Below are 22408 nucleotides of genomic sequence, written 5' to 3'. Positions count from 1 at the left end.
CAGAGAATACCAGCACAGAGCTCATTTCCTTCTCCCATTTATCCACTCTGCTTGTAAAGTGCACCTCAGTCATGTCTCTATGGTTCTTGAGTGCTAATCACCGAGTTCCAACTGGCTGGATATTTCATGTGGTCTGATTAAACCAAGCATCAGCCAGAAATGGCCAGTTGCAGGAGAACATGTGGCAGAAAATGTTGCTGCAGTGAAGTCATGTTCTCTGAGCTTTATTTTTCACGGTTCAACAAATCCTGCCATTTAATTGCCCCAAACCCAGTGTCTTGCCTCTTAAAAATGCCAAAAATAGGTATTTCTTCCATTTCCATGAATAGTGGGTGAAGCTTATTACTGTGTTGGGCTGAGAATATGACATCCTTGCCTTTGGTGATCTGGCAAGAGGCCCAGGGTCAGTAAGGCCCCAACCCAACCGAAACTGTGGCCCGAGGGTAGTGACTGAGGTTCATCTCCTGTGCTAATTTTAATCGCTAGGTTGCTGTGCTGACAAGGATCATGAGGTTGCATCTAGCTTCCGCAGTGCCACGGTTGATTAGTAATGTCTGCCACAGGCAGAGGTAAAGGAGTGGGGATGGCAGTGCCATCTCGGACCTAAACAGTTACCTAGCTTGGCTTTTGGAGGAGCCTCTGTGATTTCCTCCCCTACTAGCCTATGACTGCCCACATTCTCATTCTTCTCTCTTTGTCTCACCATATTGGATCACGCTGAGTGATCCCAGCCTAGGAGAACATCCAGCTGTCTGCACTTCAGTCCCTCTAGACAGCTGACCAAGGAACCTGACCACACTCTTCTTCACAGGCCACCACACACGTGTACGTGACCATCGTGGACGAGAATGATAATGCACCAGTGTTCCAGCAGCCCTACTATGAGATCTTACTGGACGAGGGCCCAGACACAATCAACGCAAGCCTCATCACCATCAAGGCACTAGATCTGGACGAGGGGCCCAATGGCACAGTTAACTACGCCATTGTTGCAGGCAACATCATCAACACCTTCCATATCGACAGACACACGGTCAGCAGCTGATGGTGGGGTTTAGGAGGAGGCTCAGCTGGCTAAGGGGATTGGAAGGGACCTCAATGGCATCATGGGAGGTGGGAGCAGGGCAAAGATGGAGTATGAGGGGAAAGTATGGGGGCAGCCAGTGCAGAAGGATGCAAAGCTTGGATGGGATGGCAACAGAGGCTCCCCATCATGATCGGGATGCCAGAGCACATCTCCTGGGGTGGTCTGAGAGGACCCCCTGAAGAAACTGGTTCCTGGGGCACCCCACACCCACCACCCATTGATCCACACTTGTCCCCTCTCTTATCCCCCAGGGCATCATCAGTGCTGCCAAGGAGCTGGACTACGAGATTAGCCATGGCCGCTACACTCTGATTGTCACTGCCACAGACCAGTGCCCCATCGTGTCACACCGCCTCACCTCTACCACCACGGTGGGTGGGTGGGAGATGGGACATAGCCTCAACATGGGGGAGGACAGGGTTCAGAAAGCTCTAACAGGGAAAGGTAATAGGGAAAGATTGTCCAGGACAAGCACCTAAATCCAAGAGCCCTGATCTGGTCTTGGCAGCTCAGCAACACTTGCTGTGTGACTTTGAGGAGGTTGCTGAACCTCTCTGTGTGGCTGCATCTATCAGACAGATAGTGATGCCTGCCTTTCTCCCCCTCATGGGAAGAGCACAAACTCTGGTCAAACCAACAGAAGCTCAGATCCCTGCTCTTCCACTTCCTAGCTGTGTGACTAGGCAAGTCTGTTACCCAGCCCGAGCTTCACTTTCCTCCTCCATGAAAGGGAGATAGTAAAGGCTTGTCAGGGTGTGGGAGGAGCCGATGAGAAATAACCGTTGTGCAGCAATAATAGAAGTTTGTAGCATTATTATTAATAATAATATGATGATGCCCATAAAAAGGCTCTGACAATGGCAATAACCTATCCACAGGCATAGCTTGAAAGGCCCTCCCTATCCATGATCCCTGGGGATTCTTGCATCCGCTCCATGAGACAGGATTATCAGACCCACTTTATAGATGAGGGAACTGGGCTCAGCTCAGGGCAAGTGGGATACAGCCCCCGCTAAGCTTGTCCACCATCTCAGGTGCTTGTGAACGTGAATGACATCAATGACAATGTGCCCACCTTCCCCCGAGACTACGAGGGGCCATTTGACGTCACCGAGGGCCAGCCAGGGCCCCGAGTATGGACCTTCTTGGCCCACGACCAGGACTCAGGCCCCAACGGGCAAGTGGAATATAGCATCGTGGATGGAGACCCTCTGGGTGAGTGGGGCCTGAGCTGGGCGCGGAGGGCAGCACAACCCGGGGCCTCTCCTCTACACCACTTAGGAGCAGTGGCCTTGAGCTCTCTGGGCCTCAGTTTCCCCACCCATAAGGTGATGGGTATACTCTTCTCCCACCCCTCCCCTTCTTCACAGGGATATGTGAGAACATTCTGAGATCTGAGACTGGGAGCCTTGGAGGATCAGAAAGGCCCCTTTGAGAATCAGATAGAAAATGCCCCTGCGTCACACCCAGAAGAAAGACTCCAGGGTGGAGGGAGGATGAATATCCTTGCCCCAAACTTTCAGAACCCTCCGGATGCATTTAGCACCTGGATTTTTCTGCATATCTTGTTACCATGAATAGCCTTCACAGCTACGTCAGTGGCTGTCCTCCGTTGAAGAGGAGGGTTGGCCTGGAGGAGGAATTCCAAACTCAAAGTCCTGCCGGTGTCAGGCAGGGGACACACATGGGGGAGGAGGGTCAGGCAAGATAGCAGGGAGCAATGGAGCCTGTGACGGCCCCAGCTCAGCTCCTGCAAGCGTGGCTATGTCAAAATGTTGGCCCAGAGGAGCTAGGTCTTCCTATCTTCAAAACAAAAGCTAGAAATCCAAATCTCTATGAAACATCCTGATTCTTAATGGATCATGCCATAAATATCTATTGATCACCTACCATATGCCAGTCATGTTCCAGGTGCTGAGGATGCAGAACAGTACAAAACAGACACAAGTCCCTGCCCTTAGAGAGCATGTGTTCCAGTCAGAAGACTCAGGGGATGAACATAAGTGATTGAGTAGTTAACTTAGAATACTGGGAGGTGCTAAGTGCTATGGAGAAACATGAAGCCAGGAGACAGGGGGGGCCAAGCAAAAGCTGTGATTTTAGGGTACACAGGGAGGACCTGTCCAAGGAGGTGACATTTGAGCAAAGACCTGAAGGAAGGAGGAGTGGGTCATGTGGACATCTGGGGAAGACCATTCCAGGCAGAGAGAACAGCAGGTGCAAAGGCCCTGAGGCCAGAGCATGCCCTGCCATGTTCACAGAGGAATATAAGGGCCCTGATGCTGCTGTGAAGTCGAGCGAGAAGAAGAGCAGGAAGGGATGAGGTCAGAGAGGTGGTAGCGCCAGACGTCTTGAGCCCCACGGAGCATGATGAGGACCTGGCTTTAGCTCCGAGTGATATGGGAACCATGGGAGAGCTTGGAGCAGAGGAGGTACATAATTTGACTTAGATTTTACCAGGACCACTAATTCCTCTGCCCAGAAAAGACCATTGAGGTTAAGGGGTAGAATTGGGGAGACTATGGGAGTCTGCTACAATCACTCAGGCTGCAGATGGTATGGCTGGGACCAGGCTGGTGGCATCAGAGGTGGTGACAGGTAGACAGCTCTGGTATATTTTCAAAGATGGAACCAACAGGATGTGCTGACTTACGCTATGTGGAGAAAGTCTAAGAGGACAGAGGGGTTTCGGTCTGAGCAACCGGAGAGAGGGCATGACAGTCAGCTTGTGGTAGGCTGCAGCAGGAGCAGGTGAGGAGGAAGAGGTGACGTTAGGTTTGAGATGTCGGGTGGGGGGACGCCTGGGTGGCTCAGCGGTTGAGCATCTGCCTTCGGCTCAGGGCGTGATCCCGGGGCCCAGGATCGAGTCCCACGTTGGGCTCCCTGCATGGAGCCTGCTTCTCCCTCTGCCTGTGTCTCTGCCTCTCTCTCTCTCTCTCTCTGTCTCTCATGAATAAATAAAATCTTAAAAAAGAGAGAGAGAGAGATGACAGGTGGGGGTTAGATGCTCAAGCCAGGGCCTCAGGAGAGACTTCTCTGCTGGAGGCAGGTATGTGGGAGCTGTCACCATAGAGACAGGGAAAGGCCTGAGATGAGAGGCAAGGACTGGCCCAAGGATAGGACGCGAGGTCCAAGGACCAAACATAGCACCTGGGGTGTCTTTGCAATCAAGAACCTAAAACTTTGTTAGAGCGAGGCTGGGAGCCTTGCTCTCCATTCCATTCACTCCAAAAGTCCCTTCTCTGGCCAAGCATTGTGCCTTCTACTTCTGACACCAGCAGAGCAAGGGACTTTCTGTGTTATTCTCACAAACACAGAGGCTTTATGGTTGCACGGGTGTCCCTGCGCCTGTTCACCGGGCTGCCGAAGCTTCGTGGAGAGGTGAGCGCTGGGCAGGCAGCTGAGTCCCTTCTTGGTAAGAGGCCTGAGCAACCGGAGAGAGGGCATGACAGTCAGCTTGTGGTAGGCTGCAGCAGGAGCAGGTGAGGACCCAGCTTTGGGTCCACTGCACCCAGCTTTGGGGTCAGGCTCACACCAGTATCCTAGCAAACTACAGACTCCTCCATGCCATGGGCCTTTGGAGTCATGAGCAAAACCTCCTGGTTAAATTTACACATGATCATGGTCAGCCATAGGAATTTAGGATCTTATGGGTGTGTCGCAGGAGACAGAGAGGCACCACACACACACACACACACACACACACACACACACAGAGGAGTAACAGAAGCTTGGGATCCGCTTCCCCAAGGAAGGAAGAGTAGATGTTCCAAACCCAAAGATAACTTCAGGATCCCAGAGCACGGCCCCATTGCAGGATGGACAAGTGAAGGCTCGGGGTGTGACTGGCTCCCACGAGGCGCAGCTTCCACCCCCCACACACACACACAGCTCCCCCTCCCTCCTGGTTCAGTGACACCATGGTGGTGCCTTGAAAACTTGACATGCTACAAATCAGGGCTGTTTCTGTGGAGAGCCAGTGTAGTGCCCCACCAGTGGTGAAGGCACATGCCAGGGCCACCCAGGTCCCAGCACTGCAGCCTGAGCCTGGAGGGGCTCCTGTTGGAGGGGGACACAGCAGGCACGGCATAGTTTTTGCAAGCCCCACTAGGCTTGACAGAGAGGACTCATGGTCAAGAAATAGCTGGGAAACAGGCCATATCCCCTTGAGCCCCTGGCTCTTACCTTGGCCTTCCCAGGACCTCCAGTGGCTCCTCCCAATCAAGCCCACTCCTCAGACCTATCGCACATCCCCATCCTCCTTGAAAGCCCCCCACTGCCTGGGCTTCCTTTCCAGGTCCCCCTAATGATACCAAGACCTGCACAGATCCAGCACACATGAGGCGGACCGAGCTTTGTCCAGCCCCAGAGCAACCCTGCAATGGCACCTCTTGATTGGCCCATTCTCCATATGGGGACATCGAGGCAAAGCTCAGTAGCATGCCCAAGGGCACATGGGAGTGAAGTCAGGGTGCAGATGGAGTGGAATGGGGGCAAGCTGCTGAGGATAATTTGTAGTGGGGTCCTTGGACTGCCCACCTCCCCGATCTTCAGTCCTTGAGCTGATTTCATGGGAGTCTAGCCCAGGCCTAGGCCCCCAGAGCCTTAGGCCTTAGGCCGCCCCCCTGAGCTCTCCGAACCCCTTTCCTTCCTTCAAGACAGTGGCTGGCTTTGGAGACAGGGCTGGATGCCATCTGATGGCACATGGTCAGGGGCCCAGACAGGGCTGGGAAACCCCTTAGAAAGGGAATCCCCAGATCTTGTGAGCCCTTGAAGTGTCAGGCTTAGGAAATCCTGCTTCAGATAGCTTTCACCCATCCAGGGAGGTACAGCCCATGAGGCTGCAGGTGGGCCACAGAAGGGCTGCTAGTATAGTCAGAGCAACCGGAGCTGAGCAGGGATGGTGAGGCCGGATGGGAAGGAGCAGGCAAAGAAGATTGTTGGCGGTTCGGGCCTCCACCCTTGCCCCCACGCCCAGATGCTGCGTGTCCACCAGCAAGTTGATGCCCCACTCTGGGCCTTTGCCCCCAAGCATCAAAGGGACAGTGAAGCAAGTCATTCCTCTCTGTCCTTAGTTCCTGGGGACAGTCCCCTTGCCTCCCCTGCTCTTCTCCTATCCCCCTGGGCTCCCCTCTGCCCTGCCCCCCACGCGCTCCTTGTCCCCACCCTTCCCTCCCAACCCCCCCCCCCCACCCTCGTGCGCTCTGATGGCGGTGTCCGGAAGACCACTGCCCTGTGCGTGCAGTGGGCTGAGACCCGGAGCCCTGGATTTTCGAATACTGGTTCTGGAATGAGCTTAGGCAAGTTGTCACCCTTCTCTGGACTCTCTGTTCATTTTCCGAAGGACGTGAGGGCCTGGATGGTCTCTGAGGTCCCTACCAGGTCAATCCGAGAACCTGAGGCTCTTGCTGGGGACACTCCAGACATCCGGGCCCCTCGGCCAGGCCGGAACAAGGACCAGAGCCAAAGGGCCAGCTGAGGGCTTTCTAGTACATCAAAGGAAAGAAGTCAGGTCTGACGAGAGGCCGAGACGTGGCCCCAGGCCTGGCAGGAGCCTGTTGACACACCAGCTGTGGCTCTGACCACGCCTGTACGTGGGGCAGCTGGGGCTCCCCTGCCCTCCATCATTTCCGCTCTGTCGTACTCGGGGTCCCTCATCAAGAGCAAGCCATTCCCTGGGGGTAATACATGGTATCTGGAAGGAATGGCACGTTACGGGGTACCCGAGACCTTCATTAACCCGTTTCTGATCCCTAGTGGTGAGAGGGTGCCTGGGTCAAAAGGGGCCCCCACTTTTGCCCACGTAATGGTCTTACTTAGGGTCAGTCCCTGTGCTGTGTCCTGAGCGTGGCCCAGGGAAGGGAACTGGCCCGGCATCTCAGGCACGCTGGGGTAGAAGCAGGCTCGTGAGCACCCGCACCCCTAGCACTGCTCTGTCCCCCTCACTCCCGCACTGCTCAGCCCTTGGCAGGCTCCCCAAGGCTCTGAAGCTGGGGTCCAGGAGGCCCCGCACCCAGCCATCCCCCCCACACCGGGCGAGTAGTAGGAAGCAGGGGGAGGCTAGGGCTTTCCGGAGCTCCCGGCCGGTCCCAGCTAACTCAGCCTCCCCGGGGCAACACGCAGGGGAGTTTGTGATCTCTCCAGTGGAGGGGGTGCTGCGGGTCCGGAAGGATGTGGAGCTGGACCGGGAGACCATCGCCTTTTACAACCTGACCATCTGTGCCCGTGACAGGGGGGTGCCCCCACTCAGCTCCACGGTGAGTCCAGGGCCCCCATCCCAGTGGCTTACCTTCACTGCTCCCTGAACTCTCCATAGAGATTTCTATGTATATATATATATGCCCACCCTTGCGCCCAGAGAGGCCCCAGGCTGACCTGGAGCCAGTCCTGACCCTTAGGGCCCTAACAGAGCTGCCAGTGCCTCTCGGGGCTCCCTGGGACCTGGCAGCCAGGGCCGTGCAGAGCTCCCCCCACCCAGACGGCCAGGCCCCGATGCCCACCTGCTGCCATTTGCACCCTGCCCTCTGCCCCAGCTCTGCCTCTCTGCTTGCTGCTTCTCCTCATTCTCATCCTCATGCCTTTTTCATTATCCTGGTCTTCCTCCGTCTTCCTCCTCCATGGCCACCTGCGCCTTTCCTTTGCAATCACCATCCCCTTGCTCTCCTGCCTCATCTGGAGCCCATCACTTCTCCTCTTCCCCCATCTGCCCCAGATGCTGGTGGGGATTCGAGTGCTGGACATTAATGACAACGACCCCGTGCTGCTGAACCTGCCCATGAACATCACCATCAGTGAGAACAGCCCTGTCTCCAGCTTCGTCACCCATATCCTGGCCAGTGACGCCGACAGCGGGTGCAATGCGCTCCTCACCTTCAACATCACTGCAGGCAACCGAGAGCGGGCCTTCTCCATCAATGCCACGGTACGGAGGCCCCAGGGCTCCGTCCGAAGAAGAGGACCCTGCCCTAGAGGCTTTCTGCTCTGCTGTCTGGGCATCTTCTGGTTCACCTTCCTCCTCGAGCCTCTGCCCTCTGCTGGGACATGGGGGTCTCTGGGTAGCATGGAATCCTGGATTTCCAGCTGAGCCATCCCTGGGGTCCCTGTCACCCCAAAGGCTTGCTGTGTGCAGAGATGGGGCCAGAGCCTCATTCCAAGATGCACCAGCAAGTCATTTGTCCTGTTGGGGTGTTACCAGCTCCTAGCCCCCACAGGGTCTTCAGGGGGCCCACCCCTTTCACACAGCAAGACTGGGCATTGGTGGATCACTTGCCCTGGCAAGACCCTGCCAGCCTTTTATGGCCTTCTCGACCAGATCTTGGGCAGTTTAGGGAGAGAATTCACACCTGCCCCTGTGGTTGCAGGCCAAGCAGCTGGGCATCTGTGGACCAGAGCCCAAAACGAGGGGCAGGTTGCTGCTCAGCTCACCAGCCTTCCATATCTCAGACAGGGGTCATCACCGTGAACCGGCCACTGGACCGCGAGCGGATCCCAGAGTACAAGCTGACCATTTCCGTGAAGGACAACCCGGAGAACCCACGCATAGCCAGGAGGGTGAGGCTGGAGGACACAGGGGAGCAGGCCAGAGGTGGCAGGCAGCATGCCTGGGGATTAGATGCACAGGCTTCAGAGTGAGCAAGTGCCCAGTTCAAATCCCAGTTCTCCCTGTCACTGAGTGTGCGGCTTGACACATTTCTCTCCTGCCCCATTTTTCTTCTCTTCTGCAAAATAAAGACCACCCCTACCCCAAAGTTTTAGAAAGGACTTGAAGGAGCCAATATCTAGATAGTCGTCAACAGTGTGCTTGGCACATGGCAAACACTCAATGAACACAAGCTGTCATCTTTTCTCCCCAAACCACTGACACTTGAGCACACGCCACAGCTGTGTGTGCATACAGACCTGCATACACTCACAAACACATACTCTGGGTTCTGAAAGGGTTGCGTTTTCCAGGTGGCTTTCCCTCAAAAGCCAAGAAAGTTGGATGTCTTTGCTAAGAGGAGGTGGGTATTGCAAAGCAGTCCCTTTGGGAGTAAGAGTCAACCCTCTATCCCCAGCGCATGAGGTCTGGGGCAGAGCCCTGGCCAAGAGCCCTTGGGTCTGGCTCCTCTCAGCTCTGTTTCTGACAAGCTGCATGACTCACTGCCCGTTCTGGGCCTCGGCTCCCCCATCTGTATAAGCCCCTCATCTGTGTTCCTCTCCTTTCTTCCATCTCTCACTTCCTGCCTCCTCCTCTTCTCCCCGGCTCTCAGCTCCCCCTCACCTGCCTGTGCTGGAGGAGGGCTGGGTCATCCTGGAAGCAGCAGCCCTGGGGGAGGGAATCGGGAAGCCAGGAGGCTAGTCCCCACTCTGCTGCTAGCTTGCCCTGTGGCTTTGAATAGCTGCCCCACCTCTGGGCCTTGGTTTGCTCAGCTCTGCAATGGGATGGCATCCAGGGATATGGAGAGGTTCTAAGATAAGGACTCTACTGTGGTTTTTGAAAGGTGTGAGGTACAGCACCGGGGGAGAGTTTGGTTGAGCCCAGACTGGAGCATCAGGCAGGCCTACAGGGTCTGAAAACAAGAGTCCTCTTCCTGCCGGAAGTCCTTTCTTGCCAGGAGATGGAACAGGATTAACTGCTGTTCTCATCCATCCTGGTCACTTCACCATACCTCTGTCAAGGAGTTAGGATTCCCATATGCCAGACTGGAAAACTGAGGCCCAGATAGGAGACATGATTTGCCCAAGGCCACCAAGTGAGCTGCTAGCAGCACAGCAGGGACTTGAACCCAGGTGTCTGGACCCCAAGTGGGGGCTTTTTAATCGTCTACCTCTGTGCCCTGACCCCCCACCTCTCAGCCCTCCCTCCACTGGAGCGTTTTTGCTAAAACCTGTCCTATAACCTATCCTTCCCTTGTGCCTCCCTCAGGATTTTGACTTGCTGCTGATCTTTCTGGCAGACGAGAATGACAACCATCCCCTCTTTACTGAGAGCACCTACCAGGCAGAGGTGATGGAGAACTCTCCCGCTGGTAGGTGCCAGACGCCCCTGGGAACTCCAGCTGCTGCCAGGCACCACCTGGGCCCCAGGTGCCTGAGGACCTCCCTTGCACTTGATAGGGGCCTGGCTGAAGCCTGGCGAGGGAAGCGGCCTCGCCACATGGCTGAACACAGACCCGGCAGGTGCAGAGGGTGTGGACGGGAGGAAGGGGCACAGCTCTGAGGGGCTGGTGGGCCCCAGGTTGCCACACCTCTTGGGGACCAACCAAAGAGGCCGTAGATCTGCTTGGAAAAGAAAGCTGTGATCATTGGTCCCCAAAGTGATCCGAAAGCAGCCCCATTACCACCCCCCCAAGAGGGACAATTAAGGCATGAAGACTACCCAGGAAGGGGGTAAGCTCACCCCACCCCACTCCCTACCCCAGGAATACAAGGCATCCTAGGGGCTTCTGGAAGCTCAGGGAGCATGTATAATCAGAGGAGGGGGGCCACGGCGCCCAGGTAGGCCAGCCTAGCCCTTACCCTGCACAAGTACACTAGCCAGCCTCCCCCTATACAGAGGAACAGAATCTCCTTTTTCCTGTGCCCCTGGGGAGGCCCCCTCACCCCTCCTCCAGCCTCCCAGCCCCAGAAGCTTGGATTCTAACTCAGAAAGAGATGAGCTAAGATGCTCCTTGTCTCCCTGGCTGGACATCCCCCCCCGCCCCCGTCTCTCAATCCTGCCTGTGTGCACGCTCACACATGGATATGCCAGTACGTGCCCGTGTCAAGGCATAGGTGTGGGTTGGCTCATGCACAGACACACATAGGTACATGGGTAGGGGCCTACACAGTGTGCTCCGCGTGCAAATGTGCCCACTTGCAGAGTCAGACAGGTGCACAACCATGGGATCCCTGGCCTGCCGGCGCTCGCGTGTGTGTGCACTCATGACCGAGGACATGGGAGTCCTGCACGCACGTGGGTGTCACGTATTCCTAGCCGGGTACAGCCAGACGCCTGTAAAGAGCGTCTTGAGCACACACGTGCAGACAGATGGGGCCGGATGTGCATAGCTTAGACAGGGCCCACACACTCAGGGAGCCCCCGACCCTCCCATGGAGTGACCCTCAAAGGCTGCTGGGAAGGCAGGCGCGCTCCAGGCGGGCCAGAGGGGCTTGCTCACGGCTGTTGTGTTTTCTCCCCAGCAGGGCTTTGAGGCTGCTCCCCAGGCATCTGCGTCAGTCTGCCAAGGCTGCCGCAGCCCGGCCCAGGGCCTCCCCACCCCGTCCACCTCACCTCCCTCCCTCTCATCCATCGTCAGCCATGGCTCACCGGGGCAGGGGTGGGGGAGGGGGAGGGCGGGGGCCAGGTCGGCCCCACAGTGACCCCTCTCCACCCCCGGCCCAGGGACCCCCCTCACAGTGCTCAATGGGCCCATCCTGGCCCTGGACGCAGACCTGGACGTCTACGCTGTGGTGACCTACAAGCTGCTGGGCTCCCAGAGTGGCCTCTTTGACATCGACAACAGCACCGGTGAGGCCTCCGTGCTACCCCCATACTCCCAGCCTGGCTCCAGTCTTCCTGCTGGGGTGGGAATGACCCACTGCTCAACCTAGGGCCTCGCTTCTCAGCACTAGATCCAGGCTCTCCGTGGGGACCTCATTCCTCCCAACCCCCATTTTGCAGCTGGACTAGGCCCCCTAGGGCCAGGCAGGAGGACCCAGCAGGAAGCTTGGAGCCAACATAAGGGACCCGCTGGTGTATAAGCTCTCAGGCAAACCCCCTCCCTCCATCTGCCCATGCCCTGGGCAGAGGCTCAGGCCCCTAGTCAACCGGAAGCAGCCAAAGGTCTATCTTCAGACCACATCTAAAGTTCCCCAGAGACCATGTCCCATCATTCTGGTCCTGGACAGGAGACCAACTGGGTGACAGGTGACAACAGGGAAGGATATGTTGGCACCTGTCTCAACAGAGCAAGTCAGTGATCCTTTGTGGGCCCCTCATCATAGGCAAGACTCTGGAACACTGCAGAGGGTACCTGGGGGGAGGACAGTCACAGGGAACTGGCCGTAGGGCCCTCCACAAACATTGCTTGTTGAGCCTCTGGGGAAGAAAGTCACTGCGTTGTCTTCTCTGCTCCTCTTTCATCTCCTCCCCCTACCCTGCCCCTGTCTCTCTATCCTCTCCTGACTGGCTCTTGCCCTGTCTCCCTACTCCACCCCTTTTCCTTTGTGTCTCCCTGGTTGGTGGTACCGGGTGCCAGGCGTGGTGACAGTGAAGTCAGGTGTCACCGTTGACCGGGAGGCCTTCTCACCCCCGGTCCTGGAGCTGCTGCTGCTGGCTGAGGACATTGGGCTGCTCAATGGCACAGCCGACCTGTTGGTCACCATCCTGGATGACAATGACAACTGGCCCACCTTTAGCCCATCCACCCTCACTGTCCACTTGCTAGAGAACTGCCCACCAGGTAAGCATGGCACAGGCCTCAAGCCCCAGGCAGGAGCTACTTGGTGGTCCACAGGGATTGGAGCCTCACAGGCTGGAGACAGAATTTACCCAGTGGAGAGAAAGAAGGGCAGTAGGGTGGGTGGAGAGAGCACTGGAAAGGAAGTCAGAAAAACCAGACCGCCCTCACTTATTTGTCTGTAAAATGAGATTATTAAGATATGTTCCATCCATGTTCCTAGATGGAAAGACTGTTTTAAAGTCAAAATAGGATTAATATGATTCTCATTAAAATCAGATATGATTTGGAGGGTATATTTGATTATGAAGGTCATCTGGAAGAGTTAGAACATTTTGAGATAGAAGTATAAATAAGGCAGATTTGCCTTTCCAGATATTAGAACATATTACAAAATTGCAGTATTCAAAACCACACGATATGAATACGAGACTCTGGGACAAAGTAACCCAGAATCACATAAGGATAAATTAAGGAAAGTAATACTATGTGATGAAGAAAACAATGAAGGGTACCTGGCTGGCTCCATCGGTGGAGTGGGCGACCCTAGTTCTCGGGGTTGTGAGTTCGAGCCCCACATTAGGTGTGGAGATCACTTAAAAATAAAATATTAAAAAAAGGAAAGGAAACAATGAAATCAGTTGTGAAAACTACTTATGCAAAATATTAATATTTAGTGTAGAATCTCACCGAATATCAGACACCAAAATGAAACCCAAAGAGATCCTAGAAAAAATACAAAAGAGTAGAAAACTTTACAAGTAAAAGAAGAAACTTTGGTGAATATTTTTCTGATTTCTGATCAAGAAGTTCTAAGCAAATGAGAAGAAAACTATCAAATTTTCGTGCATACTCAATTCAGTTTCTTTACACCAAATAATAACAACCAATATTAAAAGACAAACAAACTGAGAAAAAGATAAGTCTCCAGTTATCATAATTCTATAATTTGCATACATTGACAGATAAGAGGACAAATGTCAAAAGCAGACCATTTGCCAAAGATATTACTAATCGCTAACAATTTGCAAAAGATATTACTAATCATTAAATTATTAAATATTTTTCAATCTCTTAAATAATCCCAGAATGGGGCACCTGGGTGATTCAGTGGTTGAGCATCTGCCTTTAGCTCAGGGCATGATCCCGGGGTCCTGGGATCGTGTCCCACATTGGGCTCCCCACAAGGAGCCTGCTTCTCCCTCTGCCTGTGTCTCTGCCTCTCTCTCTGTATCTCTCATGAATAAATACATAAAATCTCTAAAAAATAAAAATAATCCCAGAATGTGAAATAAAGTTACCCACAAAGTTGCAAACATGCAAATTGTGTAAAGGATACCCACTGGCAAGACCCAGCCCTTAGGAACCTCCAACAAATGTATCCTGGTTTAAAGTTTTTGCAAGAGCCCACTTTGCTCAGGCACTTCCCATCCCCCCCCCCCCCCCCCCCCCGGCCCGTAGGATTCTCAGTCCTGCAGGTCACAGCCACGGATAGGGACAGTGGCCTCAATGGGGAGCTGATCTACCGAATAGAAGCTGGGGCTCAGGACCGCTTCCTCATCCACCCAATCACTGGGGTTATCCGTGTTGCCAATGCCACCATCGACAGGGAGGAGCAGGAATCCTACAGGCTGACAGTGGTGGCCACGGACAGAGGCACTGTCCCTCTCTCCGGCACGGCCATCATCACTGTCCTTATCGACGACGTCAATGACTCCCGCCCGGAGTTCCTCAAACCCATCCAGACGGTGAGCGTGCTGGAGTCGGCTGAGCCGGGCACCGTCATTGCCAACATCACTGCCATTGACCGCGACCTCAACCCAAGGCTCGAGTACCACATCATCAGCATCGTGGCCAAGGACGACACTGACCGCCTGGTGCCCGACCAGGAGGATGCCTTTGCCGTGAATATCAACACAGGTACAAGGGCCTGCTCCCCTGCCACCCCACTCCTGACTCCCTGCCCCAGCCTCTGTGCCCTCTGCTTTCTTCTTGATCCTCTTCTTTCCGTTTCTCCCTTCCTCAACTGTTCCTCCTCCTACTCTCTTCCCCACCCCCAACACCACACTGTTCCCTCTCTTCCCTCTCTCCCCTGGCTCCTTCCCTCTCTCCTCACTCCTCCTCCTTCTCCTTGGACCAGCTCCAACTCTCCTTTCAGGGACCCTCACTCTACCAGTGTTCCCATGAGAACGCCCCCCTCACCACACTCTTGCCAATACTAAACATTATAAAGCTTTCGTGTTTGTAATTGTGTAAGGAAAATGGGACCTTGTTTTAATATGTATCACTTTAATAACCGGGTAGTTGAATACTTTCTTCAAACATATACTAGTCATTTAAGTCATTTGTAAATCTTATATATACCCTCGATGATTTTCTTACACTATCACAAAACAAACAACTGTGGCCTTTCATTTTTTATCTTAATTTTGATGGCTTTACCATTTTCCCAAGAGTTTCATGTTTTTGCTACTCCAGAGTGTTAGGAAGGGGCCATGGGACCCCTATAGGTATACTTATTAAAAGGCCCAGGAAAGTGACAGAAAAACTAATGTGGCTATGACAAAATTCTAAAAATCATTGTTACTCAGAAAAAAGCATAGTAAAACAGCAATGATATATTAATTTTCTATATGTAATTAAGATACTGGACAGTATTGAGTATTGGTGACAATGTGGGGACATCAGAACACTCATACACTACTGTAGAAGTTTAGACTGCTTCCCCCATCTCGACAGCTATATTGCTATATTGCATAAAGTACACTCATACCCCATGATTCAACAGTTCTGCTCCTAGGTATATGACCCAAGGATATTCTCAGGTCAGTAACGGGACTGTATGCCATGCTACCTGTCATGGTGGGAGTTGGAGGCCACCTGGGCATCCATCCCTGGGAAATTGGAAAGCAAAACACGGTGGGTATATACCATGAATACTATACATCAGCCAGAAGCAATAGATTAGATTCACAGAGAAATGTGGGTAGACCTTAAAAATAAGGACTTACTGAAAGAGTAAGAAGTAGAATGGGAGATATGTATAGATATAGGTATAGATATCACAATCCCATTTGTGTAAAGGTAAAATACACACAAAAAATAATACATGATTTTCAGGAACACTTTCAAGTCCTGCTTCAATCCATTATAGTGATTGACCATCAGAGAAGGACAAACATTATATGGTCTCATTCATTCGGGGAATATAAAAAATAGTGAAAGGGATTAAAGGGGAAAGGTGAGAAAATGAATGGGAAATATCAGAGAGGGAGACAGAACATGAGAGACTCCTAACTCTGGGAAATGAACAAGGGGTGGTGGAAGAGGAGGTGGGGGGGCAGTGACTGGGTGACGGGCACTGAGGGGGGCACTTGACGGGTAAGCACTGGGTGATATGCTATATTTTGGCAAATCAAACCCCAATAAAAAAAATATACTAAAAAATGTAATATAGTGATTGGCAAAGGGGAGAAGAGGGGAGAGGAGTATCGGAATAAAAGAGAATAGATGCATACATAAAACAAGAGTGGTACCAATGAATGAATGAATGAATGAATGAATGAATAAATAAATAAATAAATAATGGTACCAATGATCACAGGGTGCAGTAAACCAAAGAGTATGATTCACTCAATATGCATCTGAGGCCCAAAGGACAAAAGAAGACAGGAAAACCATGAGCACTAGAACAATCTCAGGTTAGCCAGGCCCCAGGTGAGCAAGGTTGCCCGCCGCAGTGGCTGGTCAGGACCATGGAAAGCTGCCCTGTGCCCTGCCCCTACTTTATGCTCTACTGATGCCTCTACCGCTTTTCTCTTCTCTGTTCTCCCTCCCTCTGACTGACTCTCTTCTCTCTATTTTTCTTTCCAGTGTCTTCTCTGCCCCCTCTTCCTCATGCTTTCCCTCCCTCCCTTGCTTACCTTTCCTCCCCTTTCCTCTTGCCAGAGCCTCAGCCCCTTGAGTGCTTCTATCCAACGGGGCTCCCACTTGCTCCCCTGGCTTCCTATCCCCCTTCCCTTCCACTCCCTTCCCTCTCAAACCTCCTGCCCCTGTCTGCTCTGAATCCTACCGTCCCCCATGCCCTGCTCTGCTCCATCCCCTCTACACCCTGAACTAACTGATGTTAACCCTCTTCTCTCTTCCTCATGGCTGGCAGGCCTGCAGGTTTGAGCTCTGTTTCTCTGTCACTTGCCACCTCATCTCTGCTTCACCCCATTGCCTTCCTCCATACCACACCCCTACCACCCTTCCTGTCCTGTGGGGCCCAGGCCAAGGCCGTGGCCCAGCCTTTGCAGACTGAATGCAGCCACCCTCTCCCCATCCTCGCTCCCCAACCTCGGGGACGGGGAGCGAGAGTAGGAAGAGGAGGAGGAGGAGGAGGCAGCGGCCCAGGGTAAGTGACCGCCCCATGGCTGGGGACCCGAGGAAGACAGAAGCCCAGCAGGGGATCTGCCAAGGGGGAAGGGAATCCCAGATATCACACTGCTTGAGAGGGAGCTGGAGACAGAGAGAAAGTTTCACCTAGGATCAGGCCACCAGGCCCTCCAACAGAGCCAGCCCTGAGATTGGTCCAAGTGGGTCTCTCCAGTTCAAGCCCAAGCCTCCAGAGGGTTCCTCTGTGATTCAGGGGCAGGCAGGGGCTGGGGCGGGGGGGTGGTCAGGAGAAAAGGAAACAGCTCCTTGCTAGTACTAACACAGGTCAGTACTCCTTTCCCACTATCAGGCCCTGTCAAGCCTCACTTAATCAAGACAAAGAGATAGGCCTGACTACCCAGTCCACCCCACCACTGTCCCCTCCAGGGAATACCCTCAGGGATTACTCGCTGCCTTGACCTTTTATACTTGGTCTCCCTAGAATACAAGCATTGTTTAAATTGTGATAAAATTCACATAACATAAAATTTATCATGTTAACCATATTTAAATGTACAGTTCAGAAGTGTCAGTATACTCACATTGTTGTAGAATATGAGCATTTTTGAAACAAGCAATTACGTGGCAGTATGTGTCAAGCACCATTCTAAACCCTTTGCAAATGTAAGCTCATTTTACAGTTATGATCCTCAAAATAGCCCCATGCAGTAAGTATTGTAATTATTCTCATTTTATAAGTGAGGAAACAGGTGCAGAGATGTTAAATAACTCTCCCAAGTTCACCTGGCTAGTGAGCAGTGAGTGAGGGGCAGAGTGGGGTGCCCCCAGCTTGCAGGTGCCTGTGGTCTCATCCCAGCCAAAGATGTCACCGGCAAGCCCCAGTTCTACTGGGGATCATTGCCCTTGGTGTGGTTTGGGAAAGCTAGCCAGGAGCGCCCCCTGGGAGGCCCAGACGTTATGGGGTTCCCCTCAGACTGAACCTAGTCTGGTCTACAGGGTCCGTAATGGTGAAGTCCCCACTGAACCGGGAGCTGGTTGCCACCTATGAGGTCACTCTCTCAGTGATTGACAATGCCAGCGACCTCCCAGAGCGCTCTGTCAGTGTGCCAAATGGTAAGGTACCCCCCAGGCATCACCCCTGGGTAACTCAAAGCCCATCAAGGCAGAGGCAGCAGGCTGGGGACATGCACAGTGGGGGATCCAGAAGCCCAGAACTGTGTGTGATCTTGAACCCAAAGGCTCAGAGTGGGAAGAAGGCTTGATAGAGGCTGGATGAGGATTGAGAAACTGACAGGCCAGCCGAGACTTAGGCCAGGCTCCCCTCGTCAGAACCAGTGCAGAGGGTGTGGCTGGCATGTGTGACAGGGATCTCAGATCCAGGAGCAAACCATGGGGTCAGCCCAGAGGAAGGAAAGCACCAGGAAACGTGAGTGTCTGTGGAGGCTAGGACACTACTTTGGAAGGTGCAGACAGCAGAGCAGAGAGGGGCACAGGTCATTGCCCTGCCTGCAGCCTGGGGCATGACAGGTTACGGGCTGCTAAAGGAGTGGATTTTGTGTAGGCAGAGCAAGAACAGGAGGGGGACATAGTGATGGGGTGGCCTCAAGTCACCTCTGCCTTGAGGCACAGACCGCTGCTAGGATGGGGAGATAGGCCTGGCAGATAGTGGCTGCTTATCTTTACAGACCAGAGGCCCAAGTTTTCAGGAAGGAAGGGCAGACCTGGTCATTGCCTGCATGTCCCCCACTGAGAGGACAAGGACCCAGGCGGGTTACATGGAGGGGACAACTCAGACAGGAAGTAGAAGGCTGAAGAGCGGAAAGGGTCTTAGACCCTTAGACCACCACAGTCCCACCTCATTGGACAGGCTGGAAAACTGAGACATAGTGAGGGCCAGGGGCTCCACCAAGGTCACTCAGCCCGTTGGTAGAACCCAAACCCCTTCCCCTATGGAAGAGTGAGCGACTAGACCAGAGGGAAGGGTCACATGCCACCGCATGAGGGTTGGGTTGAGCTTCAGAGAGTCCCAGGAGGACAGTGAAAGGCCACCACCCTCTCCAGGCTTGACTGACACTTAGGGAGGCCAGGCCTTGCCATATCGGTGTCCCTCATGTCACCCTCACCCACTGCCTCCACCCTAGCCAAGCTGACGGTCAACATCCTAGACGTCAATGACAATACGCCCCAGTTCAAGCCCTTTGGAATCACCTACTATACAGAGCGGATCCTGGAGGGGGCCACCCCTGGCACCACGCTCATTGCTGTGGCAGCTGTGGACCCGGACAAGGGCCTCAATGGGCTGATCACCTACACGCTGCTGGACCTCATGCCCCCAGGCTATGTCCAGCTGGAAGACGCCTCAGCAGGTGGGTGGTAAACTCCAGAAGAGGGTTGAGGGACATGTGTCTGTGCCTGTTCAGCCTCTCCATGGCCCACTTGTCACCCTCCAGTTGGGGTCCCACCATAGCCCCTCAGTGGGCTGGCCAGATCCAGTATGGCCAGCATTCCCATCACCCCCAGATGCCCAAACTCCAGGAAAGGAGAGAACCTAGACCCGGGTGGGGTGGAAGCCTCCTCTGAGGTCTGCTGGATACCTGGGATACTCCACCAGCATCTCTACCAGCCAGAACAGGCTTCTACTATGAGTATCACTTAGGGAGTGAGAAGGCCAAGAGCAAAATCTCTCAGAGGAGGTCCTGGACTAGTTGGTTCTCATCCCTTTGACTTGTGAAAAGCTTTCTCACCCCTGCCGGTAAGGAGCACGGCTGGCTACCAGTTGCTGTGAGGCCTCTGGCCTGCCTGCCACCAGATAGTGCTGCTGGGCCACGGTCCTTCTCCAGGGGACCACACCTGCCTCTCAGAGTTCCCAATTCGTCTCTTTGTGCTTTGGAGAGCTTCCATGAGTGAGGAGTGGCCAGACTGGCAGTGGGTGCCTCTGTGTCTTAGGGAAAGTCATTGCCAACCGGACAGTGGACTATGAGGAAGTGCACTGGCTCAACTTTACCGTGAGGGCCTCGGACAACGGGTCTCCACCCCGGGCAGCTGAGATCCCTGTCTACCTGGAGATCGTGGACGTCAACGACAACAACCCCATCTTTGACCAGCCTTCCTACCAGGTGGGCAGCCGTGCCCACGCCTTGGGGCCGTTGGGTATCTTCCAGCCCTCCCCTGCCAGCTTCTGAGCCCCGGGGGCATGACCTCCCCGTGAGCAGCTTGGTGCTCTGGGCTGTCTACCAGATGAGTGGTTAGGGGAGGAGCAGAGCCTCCAGGATGGACCCGAGCCCCCCCTCCTCTCTCTCCCTGCCCGCTGGGCTCCCAGGAAGCCATCTTCGAGGATGTGCCTGTAGGCACCGTCATCCTGACTGTCACTGCCACAGATGCCGACTCAGGCAACTTTGCCCTCATCGAGTACAGCCTCGGGGATGGAGAGGGCAAATTTGCCATCAACCCCACCACGGTAAGCAGGCAAGCGGGCAGGGAGAAGGGCCCAGGGTCAGAGGCTGAGAAGCCACCACAAGTATTATAGTCATCCCACTTTCTGGGACCTGCCACCGAGACCTCTGTGGTCTCAGAGGGTTTTTTTTTTTTAACCAAGTCAGCAAGCCTGGCAAGACTCCCAGACATCCTGTAAGACTGTGGCCTTTCCGTCCCTGTGGCCAAAGTCTTTTGGAACAAGCCTCTGTTTGACACAAAAATTCTGAGATGTGTCCCCACCGGACTAGAAAACTTGATTCGAGTCCATGTGACTGCTTTTCAAAACTGTCAAAAGAGAGGTGTGGGAAGCTCTGCAGAAAGTGGGCACAGTGTTTGAGCTCCTACTGCATACATGGCCCTATACTCAGCTGGTGGGGAGGGAAGACTCCCCCATGGGTGCATCCCCCATGCTGCCATGGGTGTCAGACTTGTGGGAGAGTAGAAACTCAAGACAAAGGGTGGGTGATGATTTCCAGTGAATGTAAATTGGTTCAGAGCTAGCTGGTGTGTCAGCACAGGGTGAGACCACTGTGGCCTGGGGGTGGTTGGTCAGGCGGGGCCTTCCCCGGGAGCTAGGCCAGAACTAGACTGTCCCTCTGCCTCTCACTGCCCACATCCCCCTGCACTCTGTCCTGTCAGCAGGGCTCTCTCCTTCCTGCTTGGTGTGAACAGTCAGGCGGTGAGCTCCGGCCTGGGTGGTCCATCCCACCTCCAGGTGGATGGGAGTAGTGGGGGCAAGCAGGCAAGCAGAACCGCTAGTCTCCAAGCTCCATGGGGGTAGGGGCTGTTTCTCTCAGTGCCGCAGCTCCAGAGCCTAGAACGCTGTCTGGCGTATAGTATATGCTCAATAAATATCGGTTTGAAAGAACTGGTTCCACTCTCCCCCTACCAGGGTGACATCTATGTGCTGTCCTCTCTGGACCGGGAGAAGAAAGACCACTATATTCTGACTGCGTTGGCCAAAGACAACCCTGGGGATATAGCCAGCAACCGTCGAGAAAATTCAGTGCAGGTAAGGGCCACCAGCCCGGCCCAGGGACCCCCTAAGGACTGGAATTGCGGAGGCAGCAAGCAACGCTTTTACTTTAGAGAATGCAGAGCCCCCCGGTCCCCTCTGAGACATGGTGGCAGGAGTAGACAGCAGGAGCTTAGCTGGGTGACTCCAAGTGGCAGTGGCTTAGGGAGATGGGGACTCTCTAAGAGACATCTGTTGTGCCAAACCCCTGCTGAGGCAGTTAAACAGACCCGAGTGTAACCCAAGGGGCTCCACGTGTCCTACTGTCCATTGTGTCCCAGTGAAAGCAGCACAGCCCAGCAACGAAACGTAAGCATAACGCAGTTATCTTTATAACTTTGTTCCTTGAGGAACATTCATGGGGGATCCGGTGCCCAGACCCCTTCCCATTCCAGCCCCAGCATCAGCACGGTCACCCTGAGGCCAGCGTTCCACCTTCTGAGCTCTCTCCCCACTCCTGTCCAAGCCCCGAGGCTTGAGGCTCTGTCTCCCGTCTTCCTCCCCCTGTTCCTGCCGCTCCTCCCCACAGCAGCCTAACCATCCAAGGGGAACTCTCCTGAAGCGTGGGGGCTGTCGGGAAGCCGGGTGGGCAGAGACCGTCTTGTCAGCAGGTAGCGGCAAGGGGCCAGGAGCACTCGCACATCTGAATCCAGGCCCTGTCACACTGGCTACGCTGTGTCGCATTGCTGTGCCGGGAAAGGCACAGTATCTGGAGTCTGAAGACTAAGGGTGCGCAAGCTGAGCACACTGCGTTCGGCTTGGACGCTCTCTGAACCTCAGGTGTCCACTCTGCAGGGGGGGGCGGGGGGGGCAGCAATGACGCCTCCTGCCTGAGGCAATGGTGGGTCAGGGGGATGGACACTCGGAAGGTGCTCTGTGCACAGACAGGGTTCTCAGAGTCACCGCTGCGAAGGGCTCTAACGAGGGCGCCATCAGGCAGGGCCTCAGGAGCGGGGAGGAGAAAGAGCCTCCTGGCCTGGTTGGGCCCATAGGCCCCGCCCTGGTCTGTGGGGTCCACAGAGGGAGCCAGGT

General features: G+C 54.2%; 1 protein-coding gene across 16 annotated transcripts in view; it reads left to right on the top strand.

Moving 5' to 3' along the window:
- The window catches only part of CDH23 (cadherin related 23), a 410879-nt gene that overhangs the window by 376794 nt on the left and 11677 nt on the right, over positions 1–22408 (top strand). For 6 of the 16 annotated variants that reach the window (XM_041749258.1, XM_041749272.1, XM_041749260.1 and 3 more), the window contains 15 exons: positions 812–1033; positions 1339–1458; positions 2122–2302; positions 7211–7344; positions 7800–8009; positions 8531–8638; positions 9996–10098; positions 11454–11579; positions 12310–12513; positions 13972–14430; positions 17884–18000; positions 19029–19253; positions 19834–20003; positions 20207–20344; positions 21254–21373. In XM_041749258.1, the coding sequence (XP_041605192.1) occupies positions 812–1033; positions 1339–1458; positions 2122–2302; positions 7211–7344; positions 7800–8009; positions 8531–8638; positions 9996–10098; positions 11454–11579; positions 12310–12513; positions 13972–14430; positions 17884–18000; positions 19029–19253; positions 19834–20003; positions 20207–20344; positions 21254–21373 (2637 nt within the window). Of the gene's footprint in view, positions 1–811; positions 1034–1338; positions 1459–2121; positions 2303–7210; positions 7345–7799; positions 8010–8530; positions 8639–9995; positions 10099–10186; positions 11580–12309; positions 12514–13971; positions 15792–16383; positions 18001–19028; positions 19254–19833; positions 20004–20206; positions 20345–21253; positions 21374–22408 lie in introns of those variants that run through there. The other 10 variants (XR_005986846.1, XR_005986847.1, XR_005986845.1 and 7 more) reach the window with 10 other exon arrangements.

Source organism: Vulpes lagopus, chromosome 3, assembly GCF_018345385.1.
Source record: "Vulpes lagopus strain Blue_001 chromosome 3, ASM1834538v1, whole genome shotgun sequence".
NCBI classification, from domain to species: domain Eukaryota; kingdom Metazoa; phylum Chordata; class Mammalia; order Carnivora; family Canidae; genus Vulpes; species Vulpes lagopus.
The sequence above is the reverse complement of the archived record's forward strand: the minus strand, read 5'-3'. Positions and strand labels throughout refer to the sequence as shown.